The sequence below is a fragment of the Hermetia illucens genome, chromosome 2, assembly GCF_905115235.1.
Source record: "Hermetia illucens chromosome 2, iHerIll2.2.curated.20191125, whole genome shotgun sequence".
Classification (NCBI taxonomy): Eukaryota; Metazoa; Arthropoda; class Insecta; order Diptera; family Stratiomyidae; genus Hermetia; species Hermetia illucens.
The window spans coordinates 9,508,674-9,521,921 of NC_051850.1; the positions used below are offsets into that span (position 1 = coordinate 9,508,674).

The 13,248-nt window shown below is 45.9% G+C and overlaps 1 protein-coding gene across 4 annotated transcripts in view; it reads right to left on the minus strand.

The window, feature by feature from the left end:
- The window catches only part of LOC119650393 (pleckstrin homology domain-containing family G member 5), a 431,633-nt gene that overhangs the window by 144,373 nt on the left and 274,012 nt on the right, over window positions 1–13,248 (minus strand). Inside the window, exon 2 of one of the 4 annotated variants that reach the window (XM_038053152.1) lies at window positions 6,790–8,244. The exons of the other annotated variants lie outside the window; for them this stretch is intronic. Coding sequence (XP_037909080.1) covers window positions 6,790–7,740 — 951 coding nt within the window. The 5' untranslated portion in view covers window positions 7,741–8,244. The remainder of the gene's footprint in view (window positions 1–6,789; window positions 8,245–13,248) is intronic. 4 annotated transcript variants of the gene reach the window in all.

The window sequence follows — 13,248 nt, forward strand, 5'->3', positions numbered from 1 at the left end:
TATTCTCAGATTGGTGAAAGCCTGCGAATGCGCCTTAGGCGAGAGACCGTTTAATAAGCGATCTCCGAGGATAGTACAATGGGCCTATCCAAGGTCAGAGTATTAAATGCCGGAGAAACTGGAGCTACTCGACAGGATAAGAAGACTGTAAAGGCAGAAAAGGACGTTACGTGTTCGAATGTCAAGGACATTAGGTCAGCGGACTTACGGGTAGGTCTCATCGGTTACTTGCTACCGGCTAATTACGTTATTTTCAATGAGATTTCACTCGCCATTACCTTCAAAACACTGCGCATTCTCAGTATCAATAACAAATGTCATCTAATGTGTCAACCGTCCATCTGGTTGTCCATAGTGACAGCAATATCATAATAACAATAGGCGGACAAATAAATAATTTTTACGGGTTTTGTTTGTTCAATTTAGGAAAGTATTGCAGTAAATTGTAAATTTTGCTTTCCAAGTAATTTAAAGAAGGAGAATGAGTAGTGATTATTTTAGTAAGTAATAATTGGGTCGCGGGGGATGTAGGTGTGAAAGGATGGATAATATGCTTTGCTGCGAGAGGTGAAGTGGACGAGGATATATGGATGAATTTTCCAGGTGGCATCGCAGCAATCGAAAGCTATGTAGAAATACTCTGTAGACAGTAAAAGAGGCGTACACTAAAGTTTTCTTCTCGAAATCCTGCTCAATATTTGTGCAGATTTTCATGTTAACAAAAAGTGATAATAGTAATAAAATACTTTCATCTTCATATTATTTTAAATTCGAGCGTTATTTAAGGAAAATAAAATTTTTATGTTATTTACTTACGATCATAGCAGCACATTATCTCGTCTTACCTGAAAAATTAAAAACAGTATTATTAGCGCAAATATTTTGAAAGAATTCGAGAAAAAATATCAGTTGCAAGTGCGGATAAAATAAAGTTAATCAACGAAATATATAATAACATAAAATTCGATCTATTAAAGATGTGCTAGCTTCCATTTTCAACGATTCGGACCCAAAAATAAAGACTCCGGCGAGGTTGCGTGGTCTAATGAGGCTGCGCAGGCAATTGGAACGGTTAAACAAAAGCTTGTTGATACAATACTACTGGCATTTTTTCGCCCAGATGCACCCCTATCTGTGTTCGTCGAGACTTCAGACACAGCGGTAGGCGTCGCTTTTCTGCAACGGATGAATCAAACCTGGCAACCGTTGAGCTTCTTCTTGAAGCTATTCCACCCAGTTCAGCGTAACTTCAGCGCCTACGATCGTGAGCTACTCGCCGCGTATCTCTCCATCAAAAATTTCCTTTTCCCCTTTGAGGGCAGGCCAGTGGTGTTCACGGACCGCACGCCCTTCATTTTTGCGCTTAAACAAAAGCTCGAAAAAGCGTCGTCTCGCCAACTTCGACACGTGAGCTTTATCAGATAGTTCATTCACGTATCTGGAAAAGACAACGTCGTTGCAGGCGCTTCGTCACCAATCTCGGAGGTCACAGTCCCCACCGCGGTCGATTATACGCAGAGGCGCAGAAAGACAACGCAAAGCTTCAGAGCCTGAAGGTAAACCCAAAATACAAATTCAAGGAGTTTTCCATCTCAAACTTCTACTTACTTTGGAAGACCTAAGACAAGGGAACTAGGCCATTCATTCCGGCCGATTTTTGCAGAGAAGTATTCAAGGCAATACACGATTTTGCGCACTCAGACATCAGGACAACCAGCTGGTCACTGGCAAATACTTCTGGTCGTCCATGAACAAGGACGTAAACTCTTAGCCCAGAGAGTGCATCGCGTGCCAAAAGTACGAAATCAACAAGCACGTAAGAAAGGAAGTAGGCGCATTCCCTAGGTCGACCAAGCGCTTCCACACCATCCACCTCGACATCATTAGTCCTTTGCGAGACTCACATGGATACAAGTATTGCCTCACAATCATCGACAGGTTTACGCGGTGGCGTGAAAAATACCTCTAAGTGACAGTATGGCACAATAATGTACCGAGATCCTCTGTAGAGAGTGGATCCGGCGCTTTGGTGTACCAGCCGTAATCATCGCGAACCAGGGAATGCAGTTTGAGTCTACTCTTTTCGCTGTTTGTCAAGCTCCTTGGCGTCAAACGGCACAGGACTACCGCATACCACCCACAGTTCAATGGGATGCTGGAACGTTCGCATCGAACACTAAAGGCCGCCTTAGTAGCTCGCGACGATCCGTGGTGGTGATAGTCCTTGCGTTTCGTTCTCCTCGGCCTCCGACCATGTGCTGGATATCAGAGGAGGGTTAAGTGACTCCAGCATGCTACGCCTATTCAGGGACGCAGTTTCAAAACTGCCGCTGACTCCACTTTCATGACGCACAACGCCAGAAGTGGACACTCCTAGGGACCTCAAGACATGTTCGCAAGTCCTCATTAGGGAGGATGCTCGTCGGAGGCCACTGCACCCACCATGTGAGGGCCCCTTTAAAGTTCGACCAGGGGCCAAAAAATCAAGCATTGCCAGCCTCTATGCGTTATCAAAAAACATGAAAATTTTGTCGATCATGTACATTTAGCTACTGTACCTGCAACCATATTTTGGAACAATTGCAATTGTTAAGTAGTATAAAAAGATCCTTTGTGTCAAACGGGTTCGAAATGCTGATCACTTATTGACAAAGAACATAGCTAGGTTGGTTCAAATTAGCGCTATCAATATCAACACAAGTCCACAGACCATGCCACACGTAAACTGAACTTCCCGAAAAAATCTGTTGTGGACTTTCAAACCAGGACAGAGTGAAAAACAGCCGGCGTGTTGCAAGTTTATCACATAGTATTCTTCACGATGGATCAAAGATGGTCTATGGAGTCGGTGTAGGGGTTTTCTCGAATACACACAGTGTATCCCAATTGTTTGGTCGCCCAGGTTTCACCAGTGCATTGCAAGTGGAAGTACTGGCGATACTATTAAGACCTTGTACTCATCGGCGACATCCTCCAGGCTGTTGGGGCAGTGCAGAAACGCGCTGAACAGTCTGGGCGGCACGCTCAAGGTCAACCTCCTTTGAGTTGAAGGGAAGGGAAGAGTCATCAAGGAACGTACCCTGGTGGAAAAGGAACCTAGCCAGAATGAGAAGGAGGATGGGACATTTATCAAGAACGCGGGGGAAAGGGTACATCTGCTTCTTAGAACACATTTCCCGGGGACCTACCCCACGGCAGAAGGCAATAGCATTCTGCCTGTCACCCCAACAACGAACAAAATGGGGAAAAAGCGAGTTAGAAACTAGCGAATGAGGTATTTCGGGAAGCTACAGTAAAATGGCCAATGAGAACCTTTAAGCCACTGAAATTACCCGGAGTAGATGACATTTTCCCAAAGCTACTCCAGGGAAGTCTAAAATTCATCTTCGGGTCTCTCTTGAGAGTGGTATGGGGCAGCACAGCCCTAGAACTAATACCAAGGGCATGGAAGTGGGCGAGAGTACGGTCAAATAAAACTGTTCTTTATCAACTGATGGATGTATTACAGGATGCCATAGAAATGAAGGAAATAGTACTGTGTGCGTTTTTGGGCATCGTAAGATCATTCGATAACACATCGCAAACAGAGATACCAGATGCCCTAATCCGCGAGGGAGTGAGAAACACCCTGGCCTTCTGGATGACTTGAATGTTAGAGAGTAGACAAATTGAAGTACCACTATAAATTCTATCCTCATGAACACTTCTCAAGGTTGTCCACAATACAGGACCACTTGTTGCCGGACGCACTGTTGAACAGGCGCAAAGCAGACTTGGCGTATTGATGCGACGGGTAAGTGGATGGATGACTGCTCACGGTTTCAACCTTGCGCTGGAAAAAGCCGAAGTAGTCATCCTGACCAGAAGGAGAATCCCGACCTTGCGTCCCATATCGATCGGCGAGTTGACTATAGAGGCAAAACCAGCGATTAAATACCTTGGTTTAATGCTCGACTCGAAGATGAGCTTCTTCGAGCAAATCAAAGCAGTCGCGGACAGGGCTGCAGCAGGAGTCGCGGCCTTGAGTCGGCTAATGGCGAATGTCGGCGGCCCTATATCAACTAGGAAACGTCTCCTCATGGGAGTCTTCGCATTCCGTCCTTCTCTATGGTGCGGAGGTATGGGCTGATGCCCTTGACAAGGAGGTGCATCGTAAACGCCTCGCTCAAGTGCAGAGGTGGGGAGCTTTGCGAGTGGCGTCTGCTTATCGCACCGTCTCTGAACCGGCTGTGATGGTGATTGCGGGAGTGATCCCCGTTGCCCTCCTTGCCAAGGAGTGCAAAGCTATCTATCGCCGTAAGGACGAAAACTTAAGAGAAGTGGTTGCCCGTGAAGAACGTCAACGCACCCTTAACGAGTGGCAACTTTCTTGGCAAAATGAGCCAAGGGGCAAGTGGAGTGCGCGGCTCATTGACAAATTAGACCCATGGTTGAACAGAAAGCACGGTGAGATTGATTACTTCCATACCCAACTTCTAAGCGGGCATGGAGGTTTTCAGTTTTACCTGCACAGGGTTGGGAAGGCGCGATCTCCTGATTGTGTGTTCTGCAATAGAGTGGCGGATGACGCTGAACACACCTTTTTCTCTTGCGAGAGGTGAGACGGCCTCCGCCAGCAGCTTTATGCAGACACAGGGGAGCTCTCTCCAGACAACATTGTCAGAGAGATGCTGAAGAGCGCTGGCAGCTGGAATCGTATTGCGCATTATGTTCGGGTTCTTCTTACTACGAAGAAGATTGAACTCGACCGGCGGAGGGATCGGACGGTAAGGGGTTCCCTGAACTAACAACTCCCTTCCTCCCCTCTCCTCCCGTTGGTGAAAGGAATTCCCTGACTTGAAGGCTCCCAGAGCCAGGAGAGCGGGAGGGCTAGCCCAAAGTAATGTGTCAAACGGTTCCAGGCTAGTTCTCTGATGACAGGGAGGTGTTTAGTTGGTAGTCCGCCAGCGTGCTGTTGCGGGAGTCCAACTCTGTGCGTAAACGCATTCACCTACCCTACTCCCAAAAAAAAAAAAAAAATACAGGACCAGGGTTACGCTGATGATATTGTTTTAATCTGTAGGGACAAACATGAGGATACCCTATGTGACAGAATCCCAACCGAACTACGGACAACTAGCAATTGGTGCAAAAAGGCGGGGCCTCGCATAAATCCAGCCAAGGCCAATATGCTACCATTCACTGGGAAGCGGAAGCTTGATCACCTGAGAGTCGTTCGACTACATGATATGGAGGTCGAACGAGTAATAGAGATCAAATATTTGGGAACGACAATAGACCAAAAACTACTCTGGAAAACACATGTTGAAAACATATGTTTGGAAAGCCACAAGGGTTCTAATGACTTGCAGGTTCATAGCAAGGAAAATGGGGATACATCCTGAAAATGCTGCACTGGATTTACACTGCAATAGTAAGGCTCATCATTACCTATAAGGCGGTAATTTGGGCGAGCAAAACATACCCAACGGAATACCAGTGAGGTGGGTAGTCGCCTAAATTGAAGGAAAATTGATATCATTTCTAGGCGGCATTCCGAATTACTGATACCAAGGGATAACATGACAACGAGGTCTCACTTCGATAGGAAGTTTGGAACACGTTGGAGCAACACGACAGACTGGGAAAGCGTGATATTGACACATGGCTGAAACCACTAGCTGACGAATCTTTTACGATAGAGGGAGCAGGCGCTGGGGCCAGGCACTTTGGACCAATGCTTAAGCATACCAGCATATTTCGCGTTATAGACAGATGTGCGTCCTTCAACCTCAAAAGAGCTCACAACATTGCAATTCTAATCGGCAGCCAAGCGGCTATTAAGACACTTAGGTCATACCAGGTAAATTTCAAATTGCTATGGGAATGCCTTAACAGGCTGAACATGCTCCACTTAACAAAATCTGGACATATTGAGTTTAAAGACAGATTGTGTTAGAAGGCAATGAGATGCCAGGGCCGGAGCTATTCTGTGGAGTCAGAAATGGGCTGATGGTTATGACATTGAAAAATGAAGAAGAACGGCTGGGGGAACTTTACTGGGCGTACTTACCAGGAATGGAACCGTCCAGGGTGGTCATGGGGGATATGAACCCGAGCCTTCAAACGACTAAACATCACCAAAAAGAGCATCCGGATAATAGTAGAAATACTCACTAGTTACTGCAGGCTAAACTATCACCTGGGAAAGCGAAGGGATATGTACAGACACTGTCTGAAGATTCTCTGAGGAGAGTGATGAAGCCTTCACTTATGGTCTGGCGTATGGTATGTACTCAGATGAATGCGTTCTGCCGAGAGTAAAATAATACCCTTACTTAATGGCCTGATGTTGAATATTGCATAACTCTCACTAGCGTTAATAATTAAGGTGCGATATACAGTAATCTGGCCTGATGAAAGGAGGAGGAAAGGGAATGATTCTCCCTGGGAACCAAGTTTTCTCAGGGTAGCGGAAAGGGGTTGCTATTCGTTTTGACCCTGGAAGGGGTAAAGGCGCACATGTAAGGGATTAGGTTTCAGGAAGAAACTGGGAGAAAATATAGGTTTTAAAATATTCATCTTTCGCAAAAGGAAGCTGTAAGGCTCCTTAGTTCAACTACGCTCAAATTTGTCTAAGCAACCATTCTTGAAAGACTGAGTTACAAAAAAAACTGAAAAATATTTCGAGGTAGAGGTAACGACTAAGTAATTCCAAAATTTTACTATCGTTTTGCGAGATAGTTTCTAATTTATCGCAGTTACCAACATTACTAGTGCATGCATTGTGACATCATCAATACCAATTACCTGTAACTTATTCGATGGTGGTGAAACTACTAAACAAATCTTCATAGTTGCCTTCAAAAATTCCTCTCGCTTCGCATTCAAATCACATTGCGGACTAGTACAGTTACTACTTAAAAATGGGTTCGATGTCTTCCCACCACCGCTGGTACCACTACCGATACCAAAGATTTTCATTGGTGAAAGCTTCCCCGCAGGCGCATCTGGCGGTGGTTCTCCCATACTCGTTGGTGATGCCACTAAATCCTGATACGGTGGCGACGAACTCTCGCTATCCGCTGACATATCCATACTACAACGTTTCGCGATAATTTCAGGAAGAAAAGGATTATTCGGAGACGTAATTGTGTACTGATAAGGATCATCCTCCGCGGACGATTTAAATGAGAACTTCGCCATTCGATTCGCTGATTGTGGAATCTCGATTTCTGAACTTTTGCGAACTGACGTAAGGGTCGTGTTGTTGTTGAAACCGTCACTTTTACTACAGCTACTTTCACCAACACTTCCACTGCTTCCTCCAAAGGGACCAACACCGCCTGTATCGAAAACACTAACGGAGAACTTTTCACTTGTTTTTAGACCGATTTTATTGTCTGTGGTTGAGGCCGCCGAGTTCACCAATAGGCTACCAGGCGGGCATGTTGCACATGTTGTTAGGATTGGTGAAACGCAAGGGATGTTATGATAGGTTTCAGTTGGAAGTGGTTGTTGTGTTGTCATACCTCCGCCCATTGTTCTTGAAGGTGCTGAGACAGTTGGTGTACTTGTGGCTACGACTACTGATGAAGCTGGTGTTATGGTTGATGGTGATGCCGTTGAAAATGACGTTGGAATTGGGGTTGTTCTGACAATAGTCGGACTATCACAAACGGATGATGTTTCAGCAGTTGCACGTATCAATCTACGAATTCTTTTATTATTTTCTTTTATTTTTAAACTACACTTATCCATAATATTTTCTTGTGTCTTTTTTTTTATTGAAAGTCCCAGTAATTGCAGACTCTGGTTTTCTCTACTTTTTTAAATTTTTGGTCTTTTTCTTAGCAAAAAATTCAAAGTGGTTAGACCATCTAAATGTACCGTTGAATTCGTGAGGAATTCGTTGAGACCGATAGTCAATTTTTTCGTAGTATGTGTAAATATATAACATTTAAAATTTAAAGCGTTAGATTTTCCCCGGGGTTAATTTTAATTCTAAGAAAATTAGGGTTTTTTGGTAATTTTTATGTTTTTTTTTTAATATTAGTTTATTTGAAAAATGGATATTAGCATTTCGTTTTATACTCTAGAAGCATTTCTATTTATCTCCATATTTCAGATACAAAATTAATTACATTTAAAGGTTACAAACTAATGGGGTTTCATTGCTTCGATTCACGTTGGTTCTCTACTATTGGAAGAGGATCCTTAAAAGGTCTTCTGTTTTAAAGTACCATTTTTATTTTAAGTTAAAATCTGTAATAAAGAGAAATATTGTTAGAAAAATTTAAACTCCCTCCAACTGGGTGTTATTGACACTGGAATTCTCTTCAAAATTCAAACCTTTCTCGGGTGATACGTTTATTTCTGTTCTTCTGGTATTCTTCTTCATTAGTAGATATTTATGATAAAAGTAAATAGAGGGTCAAGGCGGAAACAATTTAGGAGCAGTCAAGAATCAAATTTGAGACCCAGGAGGTGGCCTCGTGCCCTCACACGACCTCCTCGCGGTGGCCACTGGAAACCGTTTTCGGACGGGCCAAGAGTGTATACGGCCGAGCTGGGAGTAGGCTAGCCCAGTTGACGAAGATCCGCTTGTCCGTTGATCATGTATCAGGGGCAAGTGGTTCTGGCGAACTCTGAACACCTTGGGCACCTTCATTTTCAAATAAGACCCTTAACCTGGTGGCCGGGCTAGCCAGGTTGGAAATTACTCCCGGACTAGTCATTGTACCAAGACATGGACTCAATTTTAAAAATAAATAAACCAACGATAGAAGAAGAGGTGTTAATGATCGGAGGATGAGTTGCTGGCATCCAGCCAGGAGACAGTAACCATGGAGAGCAGCACTCTCGGCGCCAGTCGCAGGACCGTTGTGTTGAAACCAACCACAGGAACCTCCCAAAGGGAAGTGGATGACGGACTAGTAGTTTGCAGTCTGGAATCCACTACCGTCAATTTGGGTGTAGCGAGTACCAGACATAGTACTTCTAACCCGAAACTCTCGACGTCGGGGGATCCCTCAAAAAAAAAGAAGCCAAGCTAAGAAGCTAAGGACCACTGGTGCCCTGCGTAAGAACCAGTACAAGCAGGCCATGCATATTCTCAGCAAAATTGCTAAGAATAAGGGGGGCAGTTCTATTGACAAGGGCGATGAAAACGACCTCGCTAAATACTAAGCGATAGTTGAGAAATACAACAGCAAATGCCTGGCGAGCAGACGAGCAGAAGGCAAAGTCGGCCGCTCTCAAATGCAATTGACCACAAGATGAGGTCGAGCAAGATTACAGCGGAGCAGAGTGGCCAAGAGCTCGGACGCTAAGCAATATCTGGAGAAAACTAAGCAGCAACATCCAGCCGACAAACCGCGAATTGACAAAACCCTTCAGCGTCGTAGCCAGTAGCCACTTACGTGTGGCGCTGGCGGATGCTAATTCTGCTAGTGGCAAACTAGCTCCGGAGATGTAGACAAGTGTTGAGGTCAGGCTGTCCGAGATGATCATTGAACATCTCTTGGACGCAAAAGGCAAACACACGGGATCCATTCCCTGTTTTGATTTTTCCCAGGTGGTCTGTGGGTTCCACGTTAAAGCTTGCGAAGACCAATTTTCCAGGGACTTTCTCGGTTCGTGCGTCGCTCAGTTCAGCGACGCTTGGGAGTGATCCCCTACAACGAAATTTCCAGGAGACCGTCGCTTGCACCTGGTTGCTGAGGATCCGCGTGAACAAGGAAAAATGCCTTCAAAACTCCAGGATTCCTATAGACGACTGGGTTGTTATGAAAGAAGAGGAACCCCGGACAAACAGCCAACCATTTCTACTCCTTATAAATGAAGAGTACATGGAGGCACTGGAAAAGGTCGACTATAAAGTGCCGTTCGGAGCCAGGAACGCAAAAGTAAAAGTGTTCCGCTCTGCGAAACCGGACGACGACCTAGATCCAATCGACGCCGCCAACGAGCTGTTGGAGGAGATGAGAGTCAATGGTCCGACGGGGTCTAACGAACCCCCCACGCAAGCAGATCATGCTGAGGGTATCGCAGATAAATCTGCAGCACTCGAAGCCTTGGCAAATCTACTTGTCTTCCTCCTAGAGGAAGACATCGACACCGCTCTAATACAGGAGCCTTGGGTCTATGGTGCTTGCCAAATGTTGTGGTTCTTCTAGCGGAGAATTAAGAAATACACATACTCTCTGCTCCAGTTTGACCATGATTAGGTCGCTGGAACTCAGGTCCTGGCACAGAAAAGCGTGCAGACTCTTCTTCGTGAGGATTCTTCTCATCTCCTGTGCTGTTGAAAAAATTAAAATATTTGGAGCCCTTTGATGTTTCGGTCGCCGAGAGTCTGCACGCTTTTCTGTGCCCGGACCTGAGTTCCAGCGACCTAATCATGGTCAAACTGGAGCAGAGAATATGTGTATTTCTTAATTCTCCGTTAGAAGAACTACAACATTTGGCAAGCACCATAGCACCAAAAAGGACAACCTATTGATATGCTGCGACGCCAATGCAATGCTTTGGGGGGAACTCGGAAATCAACGACAGAGGTGAGTCATTCTTTGATTTTATATTATTTCAAACCTACCGGTGTATAACAGGGGCAGTACACCTACATTCCATTTCCCCAGTCCGAAGAACTGTGACGGTTGGGAGCAGGTCCTTGATATCACCCTACTAACCGACAATGGGATTCTCAGGGTGGAGAACTGGAGAATGTCTGACCAGAGATCCATCTCAGATCACAGTTGGATACTTTTCAGTCTAGATCTTGCCCTAGAGGCCTCTCAACCTTTCAGAGTCTCCAAAAGGATCGACGGGAGAAAATTTTGTCAAGTAATTAAGAACAAACTTTCCGGCGGGCACTAGATTGGCACAACGGACGAATTGGAATCAAAAGTTGAGGCTCTGGAAAAGCCATTCGATACCGCCTTTAAAGCCTCGTGCCCAGCTAAATACAGCAAGAAGACACTGCCACCGTGGTGGAATGAAGAACGCTCCACCTTCAGGAAGCTGACGAGGGAAATCTTCAACATCTGCTACAGGCATAAATATTGACAGCCATACAGGGACCTGCCTGAAGAAGTACAAGTCGGCACCGGTGGTTGAGCTATTGTCAGAACATCGAAAGCACCAGCAAATCCGCAAGGCTCAGTAAGATTCTGTCCAAGGAACATAAGAACCCATTTTTTCTTAAAAAGTTAGAAAGCTCCTGGACGGAATCTTCTGATAAAACCTTGGAGCTACTGGTTCAGACGCACTCTGCCGCCAACGAGAAGGATTGTAAGTCAGAGTCTTGCTTGGAGCGTTTGCGGCCACCCCAGCCGTGTGAGAGTATCAAATCGATAATTACCGAGAATAAGATCGGCTAGGCTATAAACTGCTTCTCCGCATATAAATCTCCGGGTCCAGATGGAAGGAGAATACCCAGTCATGCTTCAGAAGCAGAAGAAAAGGGTTTGATGTGGCTTGTTCAAATTTACCGGAGCTGTATCCTGTTAGAATACATACTACAGTCTTGGAGACGGGCACGAGTGGTTTTCATACCGTCACGAGTCCGCGAAGAACTTTCGACCAATCAACCTCACCTCTTTCGTGTTGAAGATCCTAGAACGCATCCTGGACATCCACTTAAGGGCGATTATGGAGAGAACACCTTTCTCTAAGTCCCAGCGTGCCTACCTCAGAGGCAAGCCGACAGAAACCGCTCTCCACGAGGTAATTGGCACGGTTGAGTTGGTCACTGCAGTACAAGCAGTATACCCTAGCTGCCATCTTAGATGCAAAGGGAGCATCCAACAAAGTTAGTGCTAAGTACCAGGATAATGCAGTCGGATCTGGGAGGCAACCACTTGACCAGAGCTGCAAACATGATGGTGCCATCTTTCCTGTGCTCTAGTTAATAGTGATTAATGAAATGTTACGAATATTGGACAGCAGCGGGGTTAAGGAAGTTGGGTATGCTGACGACTGACGTCAGGAATGTTTCCGTCCATTATGAGCGACAGCATGCAACGAGCGTTGGTTAAGGTATGCCAATGGGCGGCAAGATGCGCACTCGCCATAAACCCAACCAAACCGGAACATATGCTTTTTACCACCTGACAAAGGTACCTGAATTCCATCTACCATGGCTGAATGAACGAAGATTGGTTCTTCCCTCTAATGTAAAGTATCTGGGCGTAACCCAGGATCCAAAACTAAATTGCAGATTGAACATAGGCCTGTATAGCTTACTATGTCTGCAAAAGAACCTTTGCAAAGAAATGTGGTCTCCGACAGAGGATGGTTTACTGGATGTTTACTATCGTGGGGCGTCCAATCCTAATGTACGGCTCTATGGTATGGTGGCAGGCTTTGGGCAAAAAATGTAATAGAACGAAGCTTAATAGGATTCAAAGAACCGTATGCAGGTGCGACTGGGGCTCTTCAATCCTGCCGACATATGCTCTCAATGTACCCCTGCATTTCCACCCCCTAGACCTCCACATTAAATGCATTGTAGCGTACAGTACCGTCAAATTACGTGAGTCCAGACGCTGGAGCGTGAAGCCCTACGGCGACAGTAACATCCTAAACGAAGTGCCTGGGGAAATCTGGGCATTCTTCATGGACTATCCTACACGCAAGCTGAACTTCAAGGGAAACACTGCTGTGGACTTTCCAACCAGGGTAGAGTGGAAGACCGGCGGTATGTTGAAAGGTTATGACACTGGATCATGGATGGTCTGCGGAGTCGGTGCGCCGAAGTACTGGCGATACTGGAGGTCTGTCGATGGCATCTGGGGTGGCTGGCATAGGAACATAGAGCGGTTTGACGGATTGATCAGGCTCAGCTCCGTTCTTGGCAGTCCTCCAGTGGGTACAGTCGGTGTCTCGCTGGCGACGGTCAAGGGCGGAGTCTACTAGCACTCCTTAGCAGCCACGGGTCTTATATGGCGAAGACGAGAGACAAGCCGCGAGGCTCGGCATACTCTACAATGTGCAGCAGCCACGGGCCTTATATGGTGAAGACAAGACCCGAGGCTCGGCATACCCTACAGTTCGCATTGCCGAAGCTGCGGAGAATTGGGGGACCCTCCTTCCATCCTTTGGGGACCTTAGAGAAATTTCTACCTGCAGGGTGGGAGAACTGCTTTCCATCGTGAATGCTACAGGCTGGCTCTGAAAATTTGAGCCGGCTGGACTCTGCCTCCCTGCTGTCTTATCAGGAGCCACGGTTTTAGGAGTTTGTGGCATTAAAACGGCGCACCATGGCGC